The sequence below is a fragment of the Hippocampus guttulatus genome, chromosome 2, assembly GCF_054856545.1.
Source record: "Hippocampus guttulatus isolate MCC_2025c chromosome 2, RoL_Hgut_1.0, whole genome shotgun sequence".
Lineage (NCBI taxonomy): Eukaryota > Metazoa > Chordata > Actinopteri > Syngnathiformes > Syngnathidae > Hippocampus > Hippocampus guttulatus.
The window spans coordinates 18,978,666-19,002,130 of NC_141262.1; the positions used below are offsets into that span (position 1 = coordinate 18,978,666).

Sequence of the window (23,465 nt, forward strand, 5' to 3'; positions counted from 1 at the left end):
CAATTTGATAAATATACTTACAATGGCCAGTAGCACGCAAAAAGTTCTGCTGTGAAATTCGTTCAGGGGCCCACCACCTTTTGCTCGTTCAGTAAGCATTTGTTTTGTGCCTAATATTTTAAAACGTTTGATGCAAACACGACTTTTAACATGTGGCTGTTTTAGAATGGGAGACATTAAAATAGATTAAAAAATAAAAAGTTTATTTATTTGGGGGTTGCGGGGGGGACAAGTGTCTTTACTGTTATTCATGAAATTATTATGAAAAATGACATACACATACAAACACACAACGGGAATGAAGCTAGACTGATCAAGAGCAAAAGCGCAAAATGCTTTGGAAACTTACCTTTAAAGCGGGCATTGACAAAAAAACAAAAAAAGGCCAAAGAAAACTAAGTACACTCAGCGGTTGGCTTTGAATTTTGACTTTCCATTCAAACTGACCTGAAAATCCTGTCAACTTCATACAAGAACGACGTGACAGGAAACGTTCGGTCAAAGTCGGTGGCGCATTGTTGCACTCTTCACGGTTTCTTTTCTCCACTCAGAAATGATTGCGAGGATTTTTTTCTGGATGTTGCTGATGCTTCAACAAAGACGTATGTTCTGTTCTAACTCTTTTTAAGAATCAGTTCTCGTTGGTGAATTATAGGAAGAAATTATACCCTGATATTGCGGCTACAGTGTTGCAAGACAACTGAATTCCGGTCAACCGCTGTTCTTTACATATGTTTTTTTCTGTAGCGCCTCTTAACTCTTTCCTAAAAAAACTAAAAGATTCTGAACCAGTTCATGCTCAAAGGCCAAAGCCCTGGCTAACAAGAAAGTTGCAATTTTGTTAGCAAGTATGTAGAAGTGCTGGTGTTAAATACTTTAACGGGAAGTAAAAGTACTGTATGGATACTTGTGCAACAAAACGACTCGAAATAAAAATAGAAGCACTGAAACGGCTAGTTTGGACTATATTTTACAATACGCTAGCATAATAGCATATTTGCATAAGTCATTATTTTAGCTTTTTGGGAAAACGGGGAAATTCATCAAGCAAGTTGTCTGTCTTTAGTCTTTGCTGACCTGGATGACTGACATTTTTTTACCCAGCAGGCACATTAGTCTTTTTTAGTGCTATTGATGGTAAAAATGACATGGGTGATAATGCTATTAGGCTAATGATTTGCGCCTTTTAGCTGACCAATGCGCCGTAGTCTAATGCTAACATACAGTGACGCAGCAGTAAAGTTATAATTATGCTCTTTATTTGTTTGTTTGTTTAAAAAAATACTTCTAAGCCATAAATATCTAACACTAGAGTAAGAAACAGTTTGTGAACCATGTGCCACGTGTCACAGTACAAGGCGTTATTTTCTAATTGTTGCTCAGCATTCATGATTCCACAGGTGCCATGATGTCCAACTACACTCTTACGCAGTGGCCAGCAGAATTAGGCCCACTGCATCAAGGAGACCCGGTCCACCTTCTGTGCTCGGTGCTCTTTGACCAGAAGAACGACACGTGTGTGGGACGACACAGCGTGCACTGGCTGAGAGTCGGATCCCATTCGGGCCTCAGCCATGCCGATGGAAAGACAAATGAGGAATGCGACGAGATGAGTCCCAAACGATGCATCTACAAGCTCTTCATCAATGTCAGCGAGTCGGATGGCGCCACCTACTACTGCGCTCTGCAGGCCTGTGGGAACTTCATGTTTGCAAATGGAACAAAACTGGACTTGCTTGGTAAGTACTCTTTACCCTTGGTAACTTTTGCGGGATATTAGATTGCCGAGCAGATGCACTGTGACTTAAGCTGTAACTTATTTTAACTGGTTTGTGAGTTGATGTACGACTCACACATTTTTTTTTCTGCAATATTGGGATTTCGAGTTGATGAACCTCATATGGACAATGGATGGATGGATAGATACCATGGATTGATACTATAGCGGATGGATTGTTGGATGGATGGAAGGTGAATAGAAACTGTAATTGGATGAATGGGCAAATAAATTGATGGATGGCCAGATGAATGGATAAATGGAAAGATAGATACTATAGATTGATAGTATGGATGGATCAATGGTGAATAGATAGATACTGTATTTGGATGGATGGATGGATGGATACTGTAACAATATAGATGGATGAACCTTGGATGGATGGATGCTGGATAAATAGCTAGATACTGTTGGACATATGGATAGATGGTGGATTGATAGGTAGATACTATGGATGGATGGACGGATTGATGGTTGGAGAACATGACACGCCAAGCAAATTTCACGATTAGTGTTAATTTTGCATGAATGAATTTGCAAATTGGTAGCCGGGGATTGGTGACGCGCAACTGGGCAAGGAAATACGCCGTCCAATGTTTTCATTCATCATAAGAGTCGATCAGCCGTGCTTTGTTTGGTCCCTCACTTAGGACCTGTGTGCCATGGGTGACCCTGCCAGGGGCATAAAGTCACAGACAACTTAGCTCACACCTAGGGACAATTTATAGTGTTAAATCAGCCTGCCATGCATGTTTTTGGAATGTGGGAGGAAACCCGAGTACCTGGAGAAAACCCACTCTGTCACGGGGAAAACATGCAAATCCCACACAGGAAGGCCGAGCTGGAATCGAACCCAGTACCTCTGCACTGTGAGGTCGACGCACTAACCACTTGAACACCAGGCCGCTGAGGTTAAATATTTTTGAGAAAATACATTTGTAAATTTGCAAGAAGAAAGTTATAGCATTGTGAGAACAAAGTGGTCATGTCAGAAAAGTCATGTGGGAAAAGCGATGCGGAAAAACAAAATGATGCAAGAACAAAAGTAATCAAGATAAGAAAACCTTTATTTGTCTCACAATGGATAACTTTCCTATTTACATCAGTTAAAGTTATGAGTATTAGTCAAAGTAAAAATTTTACTTCATTTGAATTATTAATATTTTCGTGAATTAATGTGACTTCAGATCAGACTTGTTTTTACAATACAATACAATTTGTCCATCCATCCATCCATCTTCTACCGCTTATCCGGGGCCGGGTCGCGGGGGCAACAGCTTTAGCAGGGAAGCCCAGACTTCCCTCTCCCTAGCTACTTCTTCCAGCTCTCCCCGGGGGATCCCGAGGCGTTCCCAGGCCAGCTGGGTGACATAGTCACTCCAGCGTGTCCTGGGTCTTCCTCGGGGTCTCCTCCCGGTGGGACATGCCCGGAACACCTCACCAGGGAGGCGTTCAGGAGGCATCCGAATCAGATGCCCAAGCCACCTCATCTGGCTCCTCTCGATGTGGAGGAGAAGCGGCTCGACTCTGAGCCCCTCCCGGATGACCGAGCTTCTCACCTTATCTCTAAGGGAGAGCCCGGACACCCTGCGGAGAAAACTCATTTCGGCCGCTTGTATCCGGGATCTCGTTCTTTCGGTCACGACCCATAGCTCGTGACCATAGATGAGGGTTGGAACGTAGATCGACCGGTAAATTGAGAGCTTCGCCCTTTGGCTCAGCTCCTTCTTCACCACGACAGACCGATACAACGTCCGCATCACAGCAGACGCTGCACCGATCCGCCTGTCGATCTCTCGCTCCCTCCTGCCCTCACTCGTGAACAAGACCCCAAGATACTTAAACTCCTCCACTTGGGGCAAGATCTCTCCCCCGACCCGGAGGGGGCACTCCACCCTTTTCCGACTGAGGACCATGGTTTCAGATTTGGAGGTGCTGATTTTCATCCCAACCGCTTCACACTCGGCTGCGAAACGCTCCAGTGAGAGTTGGAGAGCCCTGTTTGAAGGAGCCAACAGCACCACATCATCTGCAAAAAGCAGGGATGCAATACTGAGGCCACCAAAACGGACGCCCTCAACGCTTCGGCTGCGCCTAGAAATTCTGTCCATAAAGATTATGAACAGAATCGGCGACAAAGGGCAGCCTTGGCGGAGTCCTACCCTCACTGGAAACGATTCCGACTTACTGCCGGCAATGCGAACCAAACTCTGACATCGGTGGTATAGTGACCGAATAGCCCGTATCAGGGGGTTCGGTACCCCATACCCACGAAGCACCCCCCACAGAACTCCCCGAGGGACACGGTCAAACGCCTTCTCCAAGTCCACAAAACACATGTAGACTGGTTGGGCGAATTCCCACATACCCTCGAGGACCCTGCTAAGGGTGTAGAGCTGGTCCACTGTTCCACGGCCGGGACGAAAACCACACTGCTCCTCCTCAATCTGAGGCTCGACTTCCTGACGGACCCTCCTCTCCAGCACCCCTGAATAGACCTTACCAGGGAGGCTGAGGAGTGTGATCCCTCTGTAGTTGGAACACACCCTCCGGTCCCCCTTTTTAAAAAGAGGGACTACCACCCCGGTCTGCCAATCCAGAGGCACTCTCCCCGTTGACCACGCGATGTTGCAGAGGCGTGTCAACCAGGACAGCCCCACAACATCCAGAGCCTTGAGGAACTCCGGGCGGATTTCATCCACCCCTGGGGCCTTGCCACCGAGGAGCTTTTTAACCACATCGGTGACTTCAACCACAGAGATAGGAGAGCCCACCTCAGGGTCCTCAGACTCTGCTTCCTCCAAGGAAGACGTGTTGGTGGAGTTGAGGAGGTCTTGGAAGTACTCTGCCCACCGGTTCACAACGTCCCGAGTCGAAGTCAGCAGTGCCCCATCCCCACTGTACACAGTGTTAGTGGTGCACTGCTTCCCCCTCCTGAGATGTCGGATGGTGGACCAGAATTTCCTCGAAGCCGTCCGGAAGTCGGCTTCCATGGCCTCACCGAACTCTTCCCACGCTCGGGTTTTTGCCTCGGCGACCACCGAAGCTGCGTTCCGCTTGGCCAGTCGATACCCGTCAGCTGCCTCTGGGGTCCCACAGTCCATAAAGGCTCGATAGGACTCCTTCTTCAGCATGAGGGCATCCCTTACTGCTGGTGTCCACCAGCGAGTACGAGGGTTGCCGCCACGACAGGCACCAACCACCTTACGGCCACAACTCAGATTGGCCGCCTCAACAATAGAGGCACGGAACATGGTCCACTCGGACTCAATGTCCCCCGTCTGGTGCCAAGTGCACATATGGACACCCTTATGTTTGAACAAGGTGTTCGTTATGGACAGTCCGTGACGAGCACAGAAGTCCAATAACAAAACACCACTCGAGTTCTGATCGGGGGGGGCCGTTCCTCCCAATCACGCCCCTCCAGGTCTCACTGTCATTGCCCACGTGAGCATTGAAGTCCCCCAGTAGAACAAGGGAGTCCCCAGCAGGAGTACTCTCCAGCCCACCCTCCAAGGACTCCAAAAAGGGTGGGTATGCTGAGCTGCTGTTTGGTGCATATGCACAAACAACAGTCAGGACCCGTCCCCCCACCCGAAGGCGGAGGGAAGCAACCCTCTCGTCTACCGGTGTGAATCCCAATGTACAGGCACTGAGCCGGGGGGCAATGAGCATGCCCACACCTGCTCTGCGCCTCTCACCATGAGCAACTCCAGAGTGGAAGAGAGTCCAACCCCTCTCGAGAGAACTAGTACCAGAACCCAGGCTGTGTGTGGAGGCAAGTCCGACTATATCCAGTCGGAACTTCTCTACCTTACACACCAGCTCGGGCTCCTTCCCTGCCAGAGAGGTGACATTCCATGTCCCAAGAGCTAGCTTCTGCAGCCGAGGATCGGACCGCCAGGGTCCCCGCCTTTGGCTGCCGCCCAGCTCGCATTGCACCCGACCCCTTTGACCCCGCCCACGGGTGGTGAGACCATGAGAAGGGGGACCCACGTTGCCTCTTCGGGCTGAGCCCGGCCGGGCCCTATGGGTGTAGGCCCGGCCACCAGGCGCTCGCCAACGAGCCCCACCTCCAGGCCTGGCTACAGAGGGGGGCCCCGGTGACCCGCGTCCGGGCAAGGGAAACTGAGTGCCATCGATTTTATCTATCATAAGGGGCTTTGTGAGCCGTGCTTTGTCTGGTCCCTCACCTAGGACCTGTTTGCCATGGGTGACCCTGCCAGGGGCATAAAACCCCAGACAACTTAGCTCCTAGGATCATTGGGACACACAAACCCCTCCACCACGGTAAGGTGACGGCTCACGGAGAGGACAATACAATTTGTGCTCATCAAAAAGATGAGTTCACAAAAGCTGTCTGTTACCCTTTAATTCTGCCGTTGTTTAGCGAGGACGCTCACGGGTGTGCGTCTCCTTTCATTTCTTCAGAAAATGTGATGCCAGTGGACAATTCACACAAGGAAATTCTTGTATTTTCTTCCATCTTGGCCTTCAGTCTACTGGTCGTCGCCTTACTGATCAACATCATTATGAAAAACAACACGGGTAATGGAAGGTTTGTGTTTCCCAACCCTCAGTGAGCCAAGGCATATTTTTTTTGACTCAGGAAAGCTCTTAACATCACACCACCAAACAAAAATGGCCGAAAAAGTAGTGCCTGGTATTGCTTAGAGTAAATACATTGTAACAACTATACATAATGTCATATTTTTGTTTTGGATATGTGCCTTTAAGGGGAGAGGCCAAGTGGGTAACATCAGGAGTAGTCTGCGTGTGAACATTTGGGCGTCCGTTGTGGTCGACAGCAGTTCCTTGCAAATTTTGACGATTCATACGGCTATTCATACATAATGCCCTGTGACTTATTCATGACCAGTTCAGGGTGTAGTTCGCCTTTCACCCAAAGTCAGCTGGGATAGGGTCCAGCACTAGCGACCCTGTTCAGGATAACCGGTGTTGAAAACGGATGGTTATTCATATGTAAATAAATAACGGTCATATCGTATACGTGAAATTTCGCACAAGCTAACATGTGGTTGACAATCTCGGTCATGTCAGTCATTGATGCCACGACCCCTTTTTCAAACTAGATGCAAATTAATTTTGACTTTTTACTTTTACAGCGGCTGTTTCAACGCAAAGCAAGAACCCTGGCGATTATCAAGGATGGTCGACATTCAATGTTTGTATCCCTTCATAAAGTTGCATCTATTGTTTGAATTTGTTCACTCCCCGTCTTCTTCCTGCAGAGAGACGAAGACTCCCGCCTTAACTCAGCTGTGATCTTCACCGTGGTGGAAAGCAAAACGCTGGATACAGCAGAGAGACGGAAGCTTCGTTCGGGATTTGCACCAGCCGCTCCACGTACTGAAAGCTAACTCACTAGCGAGCTAAATGTGAGTTAGCAATCACGTTGTAATCGCATTTGTTATTTCGCAACGAATTAAGTCGAAGAAAATAACTATTTCCTATTGTTATTACTTGCAGCTGCAAATAGTTGCTTGAATCATTGCATAGGAAAAATAAGGCACCTTGAATAAAAGAATTTCTGGCAAATAACTCAATTACTGTATTGTATTGCTGTATGAATTAAAGATACAGTATATATTTTTTAAAATCCAGATACTTTCAGTTTGATTGTCATAATATACTGTATATACAAGATTAATGTATCGATAAATAGCTAATTAGTGCAAAAAAAACATCTAGAAAAGTTTACTTGCATTTCTCATTTCTTTTTTTTTTTTTTTTTTTTTGATGCGATGTACAGTGAACCCTGCACCAAAATTTTGAAGTAAATTTTATCCATCCATCCATCCATTCCCGCTGATCCTCACTTGGGTCGCAGGTACAGAGGCACGGTATCCCCTGAACTGGTCGCCAGCAAATCGCTGGCCACTTGTTGACCAGCCAGTCCTTCATACTAACATTGAAACCAAATCATTTTAGAAAGATGAAATTTGAAACGGAACCTCGAGTGTATTTTGCGTGTATTTGCACTGCTGCTGGAGATGTATTTGAAGCCTCTTCTTTTCTGACATGGCTGTTTTCAATGTTCGAAAGGAAGGATGTGGAAAATGTGTTGGTTTAAAGTACCAACACAAACTTCTCTCTCCACATTGTGGTGGGCCTTTGACCAACAATTCAGAATAGAATTGACAGGAAATGTGAGGGTAAGCTGAAGCTAGGAAGAAACTGGCCAAGACATCAGAATTTGTCTTTTGGTCTCATTTGGCATGCAACAGCACGTTGTCACCAAACTACTGAACACAAGTTGGCAACAAAACAACAACATGTCGCTGATGTGCTCTGACCGCATTGACATTTCTGTACCAACAGCCAGTTAGGAAATGTGTGTTGCATCACATTCGGTCATCGGCGTGCTTCACATACTTCATACTGTTCCACCTCATCTCATTCATCTGCCGCTGTGTCAAAAAAAAAAAAAAAACTGTGATCCTCCATCACACATCATGAGCTGAAACAAATTGAGAAAACAAAAGAGCTCACGAAGGGAGAGAAGTTTGAAGGGTTTCGACCAGCCAAGACCGTAGTGTAGGGTTCCGGATTTTGTGTTGCTGCGGCTGACTTGAAAAAGCGAAATAGGTGTAGAGGTAGATGACCTCATCCCACAATTATTTCCTTTTTTTCAGTTCCATAATGTACAGTTGTTTGCTCTGTGCCTGTTGGTGAGTAAAAGGCTGTTTTACCTACTTTACTTTCTTTTTTGTTAATTATTATTTTGGTTGCACGTGCCAGCCAGAGTTCTCGTTCTGTCTCCCCCATGTTAGTCCTGTCTGTGTTCCTCTGAACGGGTTGGAACTGGGAAGTCAATTCCTTGATTCTCTTGCATACACGGCCAATAAATCTGACTCGGATTCTGATTGCGCAAACCACGCGTGTACCACATTGCGCATTGTATCAACAATATTGAAATCAGAATAAATGAATAAATAAGAACTCTGTGGCTTGATTACCCAACAAACAAATTCCACAGTTATGGTTTCATTTGGAAAGTTGTGATGACTTGGAACCCCAAAAAATGAATGGTCGCCTGTTACAAATCACGGCAAATCGGTGGAGAAGTAGTTTTAAAATCGGAGGCGAGTCAGTGCTGTTTGTGCAAATATGAATTGATGATTGTAATTAGAATCGAGTAATCTTACATTTGTTTTACAAGTGAGATCGGCAACAAAATTGTTTGCGATTTCTCAAGATGAAGAAAATTTGAAATGTTGATGTTTCTGAAAGTAGCTTGAAGTGGGCGAACTTTCGCAGGCCATATGAACTGATGTGGTGGGCCAAATGCTGCCCCTCGGGGTGCCTAGGTTGACACCTGTGCAGTATAAAGCTCACAAAGGGGCGCCGCTGTGAGAACATCATGCAAGTTTTGACTGGAAAGTTTTGGTGGACATATTTTCACTGGGGTTGAGCCGACACCTGAAACAGCCCAATCAGATGCCTGTGAAATGGTTTCCTCCCCTTTGGTGTAGATCGATTCAAGTCAATACACTAATGCTGTCGGGAGGGACTGCTGCTCACTTGCTGAAACGAAAGCAAAATGCGGATGGCGCTTCATCTTCTTCTCTTGTTGATCCCATACGAAGGCAAGTCCGCGCTCAAACAAAATGGAGACGTACGTACTCTTGTTCACATCTCCCTTTTTTTGTGTGTGTGTTTTGTTCCGTTCAGGATGCACGAGTGGTCCCACCTTCAAAACAGAGATCGTTGAAGTTGGACGAAGTGTTTCCATGCCATGTCCCCGCGACAGTGGCCTTGTTGACTCTCTTATTTGGATTCGACTTGTTTCTGGAGCTTTTCCTGAATTTTTTTATCTATCCTCAAACTATGATTTGCCAAAAAGTCTAACTGAGTCAGAGCCAAACAAGGGAGATCGCATCACAGCAGGACAAAAGCAAGGATCGTTCGTTCTGCACATTCATCCAGTGCAAAAAAGCGACATGGCAGTCTACTATTGTTTGCAATGGAACCCATGGTTAAACAAGATTATATTTCTGAATGGAATATTTCTGCAGGTCATAGGTAATTATGCCACACTGCAGGGTGTTCCATAAGTCTGTGTCACTTGATCACTTGAAAATTAACACAAAAATCTAAATGGTCAACATGTAAGGCCTTGGTTGCACGGCAGACAAATGGTTGTCAATGACTGACTTTCGGGGGCTCCGTTGTAAGGTGTTTCGAACCGGTGGCCGCCCGGTTCTTTTTCAGGGCCACATACACACCTCCTCCTTAGATGTCGCATTCTATTTCTGTGTATGCTCCAACTGTTGTGTGGTTGCTTTGAATATTCGATGCAAAATCGTGTGTTGAGCCTTCTCCTTTCCAGTGAACATTATCAGTAAATTAAATGTTAATGAAATCGGTGCAAACCGTGTACAGTATAACACAAAAAAAAAAAATATATATATATATATATATATAATAATAAAAAATCAGTGGCCTGACAAAACCACCACAGCAGAAAACGTGAAGATTTCACGTTTCAAGCAAAACCACTTTCATCCGGTACCTCTGCCAATTCCTCAGATGTGAGTTTTTGTAAAGTGGCAATCGATGTGTGAAACACCCAGCATAAATTCTCTTTCGAGAAAAGAATTCACGTCACGAGACTCAAAGCTAACTTTTGTTTTTCAGACCTCCCGGAAACAAAACCTTCTGTCTCTGCAGTCACCCAAGACTTGTGGTCTGACGGGAGCCAACCAAGACCGTCCATGACCTCACGGTGCTTGGTCGTCTCCCGTTCGGAGAATAAATCATGCACAGACGGACACAGAGTTTACTGGTTCAGCGCTGGAACAGAAAACGCAAATCCCAGCTTCGTTTACGCACATGAAGAATGCGAAAAAGAAAATGGATCCGTGCAGAAATGCGTTTACGCTTTGTCAAAGAACGTCAGCTCCTCAGATGCCGGAACATACTCTTGTGCAGTGGCCGCGTGTGGGGAGATTTTCATGGGAAATGCAAAAAAAGACATCATTGAAGGTAAATATTTTATCTTCAGTCGTGCCAGACTCCAAAAGTTCAAATCACTTGAATTGCTGTCATGTTGGCTGTTTTTGTTTTTGTTTTTTAATTTTCATGATCCAGACGGCAGCGGGTGTGATTTTCAAATGACCCTTATCTTTGTCTTGCGAGCTGCTTTGGCCTTAAACTTCATCGTGTCGGCCTTTCTCATATACAAGATCAAGACAAAAAACTTGTTTTTACCGTCAAGGTAAGAGAAAGCACACGTGAAGACTTGATGTGCAAAAGCCGTTTAGCACCATTTAGACAAAAATAGAGCCACGCCCAATCCGAAATATGTATACACACACACACACACACACACACACACACATAAATCCATATTTTCTTTTTTAACCCTGGAGAACCCACAGGGTCAAATGTGGCCCCTATAAATTCTGCTACTCAAATGCTACCCTTAAATCCCAAAGGGTCAAATTTGGCCCTAATCCTAAATTAGGATTAAAGCATTAAATATTTGGAAAAACATATATTTTGGTGTTCAGTGAACATATAGCAGTCATTTTGTGTAAAATGCATCATTTTCCAAAGAAGAAAAGGGTTCTTGGGTTCTCCAGGGTTAAATAACAGAAAAGTTATTTTGCACAACTCCAAAGCTCCGGCTTCTGAATCCTGTTTAAGAACCTGAAGACTTTTTTTTCACTGTTCAGCTTGTCAGCGAACCCATGACCAAACACGCAGTCGTATGCAGCAGGTCAGTCAAAAAGTTCTCCACCTGTTTGCTCCCTTTCCACCGTCTTTCATGACACCCGCGACTTGTTTTCCCAGAGAAACGAGGATTCTTTGGTTTACTCCGTGCCGACCATCCTCACCAGGAAACGTGGCAAAGCGAGCCCAACAAGTACAAGAACCATCGAGGATTTTAGCACGTACACCGACGTCTGTCTTCGGGAATCCAAACGAGACGAAAACGATGAAACTGCTTGAAAATCTTGAGCATCCCAGCCTTTTGTGGGAGGACTTTGGGCAAAGCAGCCTTTTTTTTTCCTTTTTTTTTATGGAGCGCGTTTCACACGCAAGGTAACTCAATGTGCTTTACATAATTCAAGATACAACATTAAAAGGCATTTATAGGCAAGAATTTAAGCCATTTAAAAGCAAAGCAAAAACGAAAATGTTGTTGACTCAAATTCAGTTCAGTCGATCTAATGAGAGAACGACATTATGCAGGTTCATAAATGCGATGATAACGCTGATTAGTTTTGGAAAAGTTACTTCACTGAGAACCCCCCCCCCCCCCAAAAAAAATCGTGTTCAAATATGTCAATGACTGATGATCATGACCAGTTTTTGTCGCTATCAACAATGAATGTAGACATTTTTCTTGGCCAGTGAAAGCTTCAACGTGTGCTTTACGTGAAAATGATGACAAGTTTATTGCTTCTGCTGTGTTTATTTCCAACATGTTTTGTCGCTGATCGCTGAAAAATAAAAAAAATAACTAAATGTACAGTAAATAGTGTTGTTCTAGTTTCAATCATGGTGACGTATGCACATTCCATCTGACCTGAAGTCAAAAGGAGCTGCGGTATTCATCCAAAGTCAGCTGGGATAGGCGCCAGCATGCCCCATGAGTGGATCAGGAATTAGATAGATATATACTCTGGCCTTCAGTTGTCCATCCCTGGTACCATGCAGTTTGCTGCTGATTGTTTCCTGTTCACCTGCCGCTCTAATAAGGACAAGCGCCATTAAAAAAAAACCAAAAAAACGTGTGGATACATTTTGATGTCCAAGCGCCATGTTTTACACCATTGATGTCCATGTGAATTGACCTCTCTGCAGAAAACACTCTCAATAGGTTCCGGAGGAAGGTGGTGTTCCGCTGCACCGACGGCACCTCGTACTCCGAGGAGATGGAGACGGCTCTGGAGTGCGGCTGCGCCAGGTGCCCGTTGTAACGGTGCCCCCGCTCCACCCCGCACCCCCTCCCCCACACCCGTCTTGTGAATTTGGCACCGCCATTAACACAATATGCATTTTGTTTACACATCCCGTTCGACGGCCGCCAGTTTGCTGCAGGAGAAACCACAATGGGGACACCGTGTGTGTACGTGTGTGTTTTAGAGAGCGCTTGCGTGTGTGTGCGTGCGTGCGCGTGTGAGTGTGTGTGCGCGTGCAGAGAGAAATATATTGTAAGATACAAGTGAGGAGGAAAAAAAAAAGCATAGAACTTATTTTTATTATGAATTTTCTTCTTCTAAAATATGATAAGGACTGATTAGTTGTTTTTTTATTAATGTTGATTATACGTGTTACATAGGATATTATTTTGTACTTTGTAAGAACAAAAAAAACTACATTTCGGAATAGAGTAACATTCCTTTAAAAAAAGTGTAAGAAATTATATATATGTATAAATCTATATAGAATTTATACCCTAATCCAATTAATTGTGTATTTAGTGTATTTGCATGATCTTTGGACACTGCGTTGTGGAAAATGAAAGTTCGCTCACTCCTTTTTGGCCTAAAAAGGGAACCGTACGTGCCTAGCTTGAAAAACAAAAACACGGAAATCAACTTCACCTTTGAGACCCTTGTCCTCCGAGATGTATTTTTTTAAGCAATGTTCATCTAGGCTTCCACGGTTTGTACACAAAACTCGGGCAGGGGTGGAAATCCAAAATGCAAATAAAACCTCAGTGGATTAAAAGTGCCCCAAAATCCCCTCCATCCCCCAAACCAAAACCCTCTGGGTCTAGGTCCATAAATCAAAAATCTTCATGTCATCATCTTTTGTCTTCACACACTTTTCCTCGTTATGTGCCTTTTTTGTGTGTAATTTCTTCAGGCCTCTGATTGGCTGGAACCAAAGCCATTCGACTCAGGGTTTACAGTGTAGCTCCACCTTACCAGCAGGGAACTCACATGCCCATTCAAAAAATTTTACCTGATTTTTAAAATTGCGAGATACCCCACACATGGCCAAAAAAACTGTCATGTATGCAACTGTCATTTAAAATATTAACACATCTGTGTGCCTTAAAGCGGTCAGGTTCAACCTAAAGCATCCGATGTTGATGATCTGATGATACCATTGAGGTATTTAACTTTTGGAAAATCAAGTTTGAAGTTGAATATGACAAGCAACCCAGATCTGACCTGTATTTTTATAGTAGACGCAACAGCTTCTGATTAATCGAAAGTAGTCTATTTCAATTCTTCCAGTTGATTCAAAAACATCCAAAATCAAGAGATCAAATCCGTAGCATTTGAAGAACATCCACACAATTGCGCCTATCTGATACCCCAAGTGCAGGACCAAGACTGACCTGTGAGAGGCAGCATGGTGCTATACAACATCCAGATGGCAGGAAAATACAAAGAAGAAACTAGAAGGCCCTTGGCTTACTTTTTGCTTAACTTGTTTTCGTGATTTCTGATTGATTTGCGATTGACCAAATCGATTTATTAAGAAGCTAATCAGCTCAGCGTTACCTTTAACGCCAACCCATCATTGCTGAACTTGTGGCTGATTGTCGGTGTGTGTTTGTGTATTCCACTTAAGTGTGTCTTGACAAAAACTCAAGTTGATTTTGAAGGGACCATGACTATTTGGTTCATTGGACATTGCCCAAATAATTGGTTGAGTGGTTGAGTGTGCTTATACTGCAAAAACTGGCCTTTCAAAAATGAGAAAAGAATAGAAGAATTACAACTGTAGTACTGAATTTGAACAAAATTGTACAATGGTACAATTCAGACTGTCCCATTAACCCACCACGCATGTTTTTGGAATGTGGGAGGAAACCGAAGTGCCCAAGCGGGCATGGGGAGAACATGTAAACTCCACACAGGAAGGCCGGAACCATAATTGAATCCTAGCAACCTGCACTGTGACTTGATAAGACCAGCTTTCAACTAGTGTCTTTGTACAACCAACTCATAATCAGTAATACATTTTCAGTTACAACTTAAAATAGCATCAGATTTTTCAAGAAGCAACTTGCTGAAGCAATTGATACGTTTTTATACACAAACTGTCTGATAAGAAGAAATACCCCCCAATGCATATTTTGCTTTCAAGATTTTTAACCCCTATTTTTTTTGCAGTGTAAGTGCACCTGCTGAAAATGTTTGTCTTGGTCCCAGCTCTTGATTCTCTTTTCTTTACTTTTGAGTTAGTAAATAAAAAGGGACAGCAGTAAACAACGATCAATACGTCTGTTCTATAAACAAAACAGGAACGTTAGCACCGGTGCTAACGCTAACATGACCTTTAAAGCTTACCAGGCCGGTCCACTGAGCATATTACAGACCACATAGAAAAGAAAAATAAAAAGCAGGTGATGTGAGAACACCATGGCAACGACAGAGATCCTCTTCTCCTGAGCCAGTGCATCAAATGTTAATGCCGCTTTTAATGCTTAGTTATTTTAAGATCACTTGTTGCATGTGCTGCTTTTCTTTGTGCCAAAATCTGCTGGATGTACCTTTGAATGCAAAATAAGTTGGTGTGGTCAGAATTCATAACGCTGCTGCGACCCAATGTTGGATGGACGCACAGAGGTCAACAAAGTCAAAAGTAGTGCCTTGATTTTAAAAGATGTCTCGGGAAAAAAAATGTTGTCCTAAAGTGATTTATTAATTAAACTCCACAACTCGGGGGAGAAAAAAAAATCACTTGTTGTTGTCATGCAGCAACAGCAACACATTGCAGAAAAGGAAACTGCAGCACCACAGAAAAAGCCGCTTGCTGTTGTTCTTCATATGTCATGCATTCACAAACGCCTCATCTAAGCGCTCTTGCACGACTATTAAAAGCATAGCAAGGCACGAAAAGGTAAAACACTACTAGGCTTGCAAAGGGAAGGAACATTTTTAGTACATTTCCATGGGAGACTTTTGAAAAGGTTATCGGTCAAGAATAGATGCTAACATTTAATGTGGTCTTCAACAAATATTTTCTTCAGTCAATTATTTCATTGAAGAAAAACAAGTTCAACATTACTCTAAACAAAATGACACGTTTAAAACCACCCAACTTTGCCTTGGGTTTGTTACTAGCATGATGCTAATGCAGAATGCAAAATGCCCTGCACGAGCTAATGAAACAACATAAACCGTGGAACAACACAATATGACAATACTCACAGGCATACATTCTTTATCCCCCTGCTAAAATGACTAAAAGTGCATCTTACTAGAATATTATGAAATTATTATTCTACTTGTAAATCTTTAGTTCACGACCAACTGGTGGCCATAACGCGTACCCCAGGAGATGCACGTGAGGCCCATGGGAATGTTCCGATTTTGAAAATTCCTGCAATTTTTGCAACCCTAAACACTACTGTATTCTACTTTCACGTACTCACTTTACACATTTGCAAAAGTGTCCATCGGCAGTATTATCTCCAATTCAGCTGCTTTTCCTGATGTCACGGCTCACCTCTGTGTGTGACAATTCACGCTTGTCATTTTCGCTCACAACCCCTCAACCCCTTTGAAGGTTTCTTAGCTCGTCAATGTGAAGACAGAAGACAAAATCATTTCAATCCAAAAACTTCAATGTTCTCCAGGTTGAAAACACAAAAGTGATTGATGATGCAGATGTTGAATGTTAAAAATTAAACTACCATTGAAACTTTCTCTGTCTGACTTCCTTAATGTCCCTGAATGCATCACCGCCGCCATTTTTGATTCAATTTGTAAATCTTACAGGTCATAAAACTATCTACCAGTGCTCTTTCAAAATGACCTTTGAAATTAAATGGCTTATAGGTGATAAGATTTTGAAAAAATATACGTGCAGTGAAGACCCCTGTGTTCTCTAATGACCCAGCTAACTTAGCTCCTCCCTGACAAAGATCCGAGTCGCTTTGCGATTGACCACAACAACAACACTAAATGGACACCAAATACTGGTACCACTCTCCTATTAGCTTTGCCACCATCATGTGGCACGTTCGTTAATTGCAGAAAGACCCGAGTTTCAACAATTGTCACGCAATTTGATAAATATACTTACAATGGCCAGTAGCACGCAAAAAGTTCTGCTGTGAAATTCGTTCAGGGGCCCACCACCTTTTGCTCGGTCAGTAAGCATTTGTTTTGTGCCTAATATTTTAAAACGTTTGATGCAAACACGACTTTTAACATGTGGCTGTTTTAGAATGGGAGACATTAACATAGATTAAAAAATAAAATAAAAAATAAAAAGTTTATTTATTTGGGGGTTGCGGGGGGGACAAGTGTCTTTACTGTTATTCATAAAATTATTATGAAAAATGACATACACATACAAACACACAACGGGAATGAAGCTAGACTGATCAAGAGCAAAAGCGCAAAATGCTTTGGAAACTTACCTTTAAAGCGGGCATTTACAAAAAAACAAAAAAAGGCCAAAGAAAACTAAGTACACTCAGCGGTTGGCTTTGAATTTTGACTTTCCATTCAAACTGACCTGAAAATCCTGTCAACTTCATACAAGAACGACGTGACAGGAAACGTTCGGTCAAAGTCGGTGGCGCATTGTTGCACTCTTCACGGTTTCTTTTCTCCACTCAGAAATGATTGCGAGGATTTTTTTCTGGATGTTGCTGATGCTTCAACAAAGACGTATGTTCTGTTCTAACTCTTTTTAAGAATCAGTTCTCGTTGGTGAATTGTAGGAAGAAATTATACCCTGATATTGCGGCTATAGTGTTGCAAGACAACTGAATTCCGGTCAACCGCTGTTCTTTACATATGTTTTTTTCTGTAGCGCCTCTTAACCCTTTGCTAAAAAAACTAAAAGATTCTGAACCAGTTCATGCTCAAAGGCCAAAGCCCTGGCTAACAAGAAAGTTGCAATTTTGTTAGCAAGTATGTAGAAGTGCTGGTGTTAAATACTTTAACGGGAAGTAAAAGTACTGTATGGATACTTGTGCAACAAAACGACTCGAAATAAAAATAGAAGCACTGAAACGGCTAGTTTGGACTATATTTTACAATACGCTAGCATAATAGCATATTTGCATAAGTCATTATTTTAGCTTTTTGGGAAAACGGGGAAATTCATCAAGCAAGTTGTCTGTCTTTAGTCTTTGCTGACCTGGATGACTGACATTTTTTTACCCAGCAGGCACATTAGTCTTTTTTAGTGCTATTGATAGTAAAAATGACATGGGCGATAATGCTATTAGGCTAATGATTTGCGCCTTTTAGCTGACCAATGCGCCGTAGTCTAATGCTAACATACAGTGACGCAGCAGTAAAGTTATAATTATGCTCTTTATTTGTTTGTTTGTTTAAAAAAATACTTCTAAGCCATAAATATCTAACACTAGAGTAAGAAACAGTTTGTGACCATGTGCCACGTGTCACAGTACAAGGCGTTATTTTCTAATTGTTGCTCAGCATTCATGATTCCACAGGTGCCATGATGTCCAACTACACTCTTACGCAGTGGCCAGCAGAATTAGGCCCACTGCATCAAGGAGACCCGGTCCACCTTCTGTGCTCGGTGCTCTTTGACCAGAAGAACGACACGTGTGTGGGACGACACAGCGTGCACTGGCTGAGAGTCGGATCCCATTCGGGCCTCAGCCATGCCGATGGAAAGACAAATGAGGAATGCGACGAGATGAGTCCCAAACGATGCATCTACAAGCTCTTCATCAATGTCAGCGAGTCGGATGGCGCCACCTACTACTGCGCTCTACAGGTCTGTGGGAACTTCATGTTTGCAAATGGAACAAAACTGGACTTGCTTGGTAAGTACTCTTTACCCTTGGTAACTTTTGCGGGATATTAGATTGCCGAGCAGATGCACTGTGACTTAAGCTGTAACTTATTTTAACTGGTTTGTGAGTTGATGTACGACTCACACATTTTTTTTTTTCGCAATATTGGAATTTCGAGTTGATGAACCTCATATGGATAATGGATGGATGGATAGATACCATGGATTGATACTATAGCGGATGGATTGTTGGATGGATGGAAGGTGAATAGAAACTGTAATTGGATGAATGGGCAAATAAATTGATGGATGGACAGATGAATGGATAAATGGAAAGATAGATACTATAGATTGATAGTATGGATGGATCAATGGTGAATAGATAGATACTGTATTTGGATGGATAAATGGATGGATACTGTAGCAGTATAGATGGATGAACCTTGGATGGATGGATGCTGGATAAATAGCTAGATACTGTTGGACATATGGATAGATGGTGGATTGATAGGTAGATACTATGGATGGATGGACGGATTGATGGTTGGAGAACATGACACGCCAAGCAAATTTCACGATTAGTGTTAATTTTGCAAGAATGAATTTGCAAATTGGTAGCCGGGGATTGGTGACGCGCAACTGGGCAAGGAAATACGCCGTCCAATGTTTTCATTCATCATCAGAGTCGATCAGCCGTGCTTTGTTTGGTCCCTCACTTAGGACCTGTTTGCCATGGGTGACCCTGCCAGGGGCATAAAGTCACAGACAACTTAGCTCACACCTAGGGACAATGTATAGTGTTAAATCAGCCTGCCATGCATGTTTTTGGAATGTGGGAGGAAACCCGAGTACCCGGAGAAAACCCACTCCGTCACGGGGAAAACATGCAAACCCCACACAGGAAGGCCGAGCTGGAATCGAACCCAGTACCTCTGCACTGTGAGGTCGACGCACTAACCACTTGAACTCCAGGCCGCTGAGGTTAAATATTTTTGAGAAAATACATTTGTAAATTTGCAAGAAGAAAGTTATAGCATTGTGAGAACAAAGTGGTCATGTCAGAAAAGTCATGTGGGAAAAGCGATGCGGAAAAACAAAATGATGCAAGAACAAAAGTAATCAAGATAAGAAACCCTTTATTTGTCTCACAATGGATAACTTTCCTATTTACATCAGTTAAAGTTATGAGTATTAGTCGAAGTAAAAATTTTACTTCATTTGAAGTATTAATATTTTCATGAATTAATGTGACTTCAGATCAGACTTGTTTTTACAATACAATACGATTTGTGCTCTTCAAAAAGATGAGTTCACAAAAGCTGTCTGTTACCCTTTAATTCTGCCGTTGTTTAGCGAGGACGCTCACGGGTGTGCGTCTCCTTTCATTTCTTCAGAAAATGTGATGCCAGTGGACAATTCACACAAGGAAATTCTTCTATTTTCTTCCATCTTGGCCTTCAGTCTACTGGTCGTCGCCTTACTGATCAACATCATTATGAAAAACAACACAGGTAATGGAAGGTTTGTGTTTCCCAACCCTCAGTGAGCCAAGGCATATTTTTTTTTTGACTCAGGAAAGCTCTTAACATTGGTTTGGTTTGGTTTGGTTTGTTTATTGAACATAAAACATATATACAGTAATAATTTGACAGAAAATAAGGTAGATAAAAAAAGAAAGAAATCAATCTTCATACAACACAGTTATTATGTTCAAGGGAGTAGGAAGAAGTAAAAAACTTATCTAGTCCTACCCCGTTATGTGATTGTATCTAATAAATCATTTTTATATCAATCAGAAAAGAAAAAAGTAAGAAGAAAGAAGTCTCCATTAAGGCTCATACTTTACCCTTAACCGTGATATTTTTACAACTTTTGGTTTGTATCGGGATTATATACTTCCACACCCTGACACTCTTGTGTCAATTTTCTCTTGTATTCATAATGGATATTTATATACCTTTCTCTATTTATCAACTTAGTTCTGATTTATCATTATATTTAATGTTTTGAATTTATCATTTTAACTCTGATTGATGTAGGTTGTTTGTACTATTTTTTTGAATTTGTTTTTGAACTCAGCAAGCGATTTACTCATTTTCAGGTCCGTTTCGAGATTATTCCACAGATTAACACCTTTGATAGATACACTTCTTTGCTTGATGTTTGTTCTTGTTTTGAGTTTTTTGAATAAATTGGTACCTCTTAAATCATAGCTGCTTTCTCGAATTTCGAAAAACTTCTGAATGTTTTGGCAGAGCAGGTTATTGTGTGCTTTGTACATTAATTGGGCGATTTTAAAGTCAACCAGGTCATAAAATTTCATCGTATTTAATTTGATAAATAGTGGATTTGTGGGTTCCGTATATTTTGATCTATTAATAATTCGAATTGCTTTTTTTTGTAGGTTGAGAATAGGGAGTGTGTTTGTTTTGCAGGCATTTCCCCATATTTCCACACAGTAGGTCATATATGGTAATAATAATGAAGTGTATAATGTGTACAAAGATCTCTTATTTAGCACTTCCTTGGTTTTGTAGAGGATCCCTACGGTTTTGGCTATTTTTCTTTTTACGTTATCGATATGTGGCTTCCAACATAGTTTTGAGTCTATTACTAATCCGAGAAACTTGGTTTCATACGCTCTTTCTATCTCAATTGAGTTTACCATAATTTTAGCTTGGTGTTTGATTGGTCTTGTGCCAAAAACAATTAACTTCGATTTTTTCAGGTTAAGTGACAATTTATTTCTGTCGAACCAGTTTTTTAATTTGTTTAATTCGTTTTCTACGGTTGTCAGGAGCTGTTTCAGATTTATTCCAGAACAGTAGAAAGTTGTATCATCAGCAAACAGGACACATTTAAATTGTTTTGAGACCTTGCAGATATCATTTATATATAAGATGAATAGTTTTGGACCAAGCACTGACCCCTGAGGAACTCCGTGAGTGATTTTTAGTTGATTCGTTTTTTTATTGTTGAGTTGCACGTACTGATATCTGTTTTCTAAATAACTTTTTATCCATTTATAAGCTACACCTCTAATGCCATATCTTTCTAGTTTTTTCAATAATATACTGTGATCTATTGTGTCAAAAGCTTTTTTTAGATCTAGGAAAACCCCAACAGTAAATTCTTTGTTGTCTATATTAGTGGCTATTGCTTCCACAAACTCCATAACTGCCATTGAGGTGGTCCGTTTTTCCCTGAAGCCATATTGATTCTCACTTAACAGCGCATGCTTTTGTATAAAGCTATCAAGTCTGCGAGAAAATAGTTTTTCTAATATTTTTGAAAATTGTGGTAGTAGTGATATTGGTCTATAATTTGTAAACCGATGTCTTTCTCCACTTTTATAGATTGGAATAACTTTAGCAATTTTCATTTTTGATGGAAAGATACCAGCTTTGAATGACAGGTTGCATATGTGCGTGAAAGGTCGCACTACATATTCTATAATCTGCTTTATTATTGTCATGTCAATATTAAAGCAATCAGTTGACTTTTTATTTTTAAAAGTTTTTATAATATTTGATACTTCTTCTTGTTTTACAGCAGTAAGGAACATCGTGGAGGAGTTTTTTTCTACATATCTATCTATTTCAAACAAGTTTGTTGGATCAGGAATTTGTTTTGCTAGGTTACTGCCGATGTTGACAAAATACTCATTAAATTCAGTTGCTATTTCTGCAGTTTTTTCCAAAATAGTATTTTTGCCTTTGATAAAATACTCTGGATAATACATTTTTTTAGGACTATTTCTGATTACTTGGTTAAGTATCTTCCATATTTCTTGTGTGTTACTTTTATTCTGCTCTAATAGTGCATGATAATGATCTCTTTTACTGGTTCTTATAATATTTACTAGTTTATTTTTTATAACATCACACCACCAAACAAAAATGGCCGAAAAAGTAGTGCCTGGTATTGCTTAGAGTAAATACATTGTAACTACTATACATAATGTCATATTTTTGTTTTGGATATGTGCCTTTAAGGGGAGAGGCCAAGTGGGTAACATCAGGAGTAGTCTGCGTGTGAACATTTGGGCGTCCGTTGTGGTCGACAGCAGTTCCTTGCAAATTTTGACGATTCATACGGCTATTCATACATAATGCCCTGTGACTTATTCATGACCAGTTCAGGGTGTAGTCCGCCTTTCACCCAAAGTCAGCTGGGATAGGGTCCAGCACTAGCGACCCTGTTCAGGATAACCGGTGTTGAAAACGGATGGTTATTCATATGTAAATAAATAACGGTCATATCGTATACGTGAAATTTCGCACAAGCTAACATGTGGTTGACAATCTCGGTCATGTCAGTCATTGATGCCACAACCCCTTTTTCAAACTAGATGCAAATTAATTTTGACTTTTTACTTTTACAGCGGCTGTTTCAACGCAAAGCAAGAACCCTGGCGATTATCAAGGATGGTCGACATTCAATGTTTGTATCCCTTCATAAAGTTGCATCTATTGTTTGAATTTGTTCACTCCCCGTCTTCTTCCTGCAGAGAGACGAAGACTCCCGCCTTAACTCAGCTGTGATCTTCACCGTGGTGGAAAGCAAAACGCTGGATGCAGCAGAGAGACGGAAGCTTCGTTCGGGATTTGCACCAGCCGCTCCACGTACTGAAAGCTAACTCACTAGCGAGCTAAATGCGAGTTAGCAATCACGTTGTAATCGCATTTGTTATTTCGCAACGAATTAAGTCGAAGAAAATAACTATTTCCTATTGTTATTACTTGCAGCTGCAAATAGTTGCTTGAATCATTGCATAGGAAAAATAAGGCACCTTGAATAAAATAATTTCTGCCAAATAACTCAATTACTGTATTGTATTGCTGTATGAATTAAAGATACAGTATATTTTTTTAAAATCCAGATACTTTCAGTTTGATTGTCATAATATACTGTATATACAAGATTAATGTATCGATAAATAGCTAATTAGTGCAAAAAAAAAACA

General features: G+C 41.9%; 3 protein-coding genes across 4 annotated transcripts; all 3 read left to right on the forward strand.

Moving 5' to 3' along the window:
• Nucleotides 1-301: 301 nt before the first annotated feature.
• On the forward strand, nucleotides 302-7,228 carry LOC147208791 (uncharacterized). 2 transcript variants are annotated; one of them, XM_086105993.1, is made up of 5 exons: nucleotides 302-602; nucleotides 1,401-1,739; nucleotides 6,209-6,325; nucleotides 6,904-6,962; nucleotides 7,030-7,228. In XM_086105993.1, exons 1-5 carry the CDS (start codon nucleotides 554-556, stop codon nucleotides 7,156-7,158), a joined length of 693 nt encoding a protein of 230 aa, XP_085962119.1. In that variant the 5' UTR covers nucleotides 302-553; the 3' UTR covers nucleotides 7,159-7,228. The 2 variants fall into 2 exon arrangements, with proteins under 2 accessions (XP_085962119.1, XP_085962118.1); XM_086105992.1 differs by lacking the exon at nucleotides 6,209-6,325.
• An 829-nt stretch (nucleotides 7,229-8,057) lies between these two features.
• On the forward strand, nucleotides 8,058-12,285 carry LOC147208792 (uncharacterized). Its single transcript, XM_086131589.1, has 7 exons — nucleotides 8,058-8,469; nucleotides 9,274-9,387; nucleotides 9,473-9,823; nucleotides 10,439-10,786; nucleotides 10,892-11,018; nucleotides 11,459-11,522; nucleotides 11,597-12,285. Exons 2-7 carry the CDS (start codon nucleotides 9,342-9,344, stop codon nucleotides 11,753-11,755), a joined length of 1,095 nt encoding a protein of 364 aa, XP_085987715.1. The 5' UTR covers nucleotides 8,058-8,469; nucleotides 9,274-9,341; the 3' UTR covers nucleotides 11,756-12,285.
• Nucleotides 12,286-17,283: 4,998 nt separating this feature from the next.
• LOC147208793 (uncharacterized) lies at nucleotides 17,284-23,286 on the forward strand. Its single transcript, XM_086106026.1, has 5 exons — nucleotides 17,284-17,394; nucleotides 18,192-18,530; nucleotides 19,894-20,010; nucleotides 22,884-22,942; nucleotides 23,010-23,286. The coding sequence occupies exons 1-5, from the start codon at nucleotides 17,346-17,348 to the stop codon at nucleotides 23,136-23,138; spliced, it is 693 nt and encodes a 230-aa protein (XP_085962152.1). The 5' UTR covers nucleotides 17,284-17,345; the 3' UTR covers nucleotides 23,139-23,286.
• Nucleotides 23,287-23,465: the final 179 nt, after the last annotated feature.

Excerpts from the sequence above, each read along its gene's own strand:
- LOC147208791 (XM_086105993.1), top strand. The coding sequence starts at position 554 with ATGATTGCGAGGATTTTTTTCTGGATGTTGCTGATGCTTCAACAAAGA. Across the intron at positions 1,740-6,208 it reads AACAAAACTGGACTTGCTTG|AAAATGTGATGCCAGTGGAC; the intron begins GTAAGTACTCTT and ends TCATTTCTTCAG. Across the intron at positions 6,326-6,903 it reads CATTATGAAAAACAACACGG|CGGCTGTTTCAACGCAAAGC; the intron begins GTAATGGAAGGT and ends TTACTTTTACAG.
- LOC147208792 (XM_086131589.1), top strand. The coding sequence starts at position 9,342 with ATGCGGATGGCGCTTCATCTTCTTCTCTTGTTGATCCCATACGAAG. Across the intron at positions 10,787-10,891 it reads AAAAAAAGACATCATTGAAG|ACGGCAGCGGGTGTGATTTT; the intron begins GTAAATATTTTA and ends TTCATGATCCAG. Across the intron at positions 11,523-11,596 it reads CACGCAGTCGTATGCAGCAG|AGAAACGAGGATTCTTTGGT; the intron begins GTCAGTCAAAAA and ends TTGTTTTCCCAG.
- LOC147208793 (XM_086106026.1), top strand. The coding sequence starts at position 17,346 with ATGATTGCGAGGATTTTTTTCTGGATGTTGCTGATGCTTCAACAAAGA. Across the intron at positions 18,531-19,893 it reads AACAAAACTGGACTTGCTTG|AAAATGTGATGCCAGTGGAC; the intron begins GTAAGTACTCTT and ends TCATTTCTTCAG. Across the intron at positions 20,011-22,883 it reads CATTATGAAAAACAACACAG|CGGCTGTTTCAACGCAAAGC; the intron begins GTAATGGAAGGT and ends TTACTTTTACAG.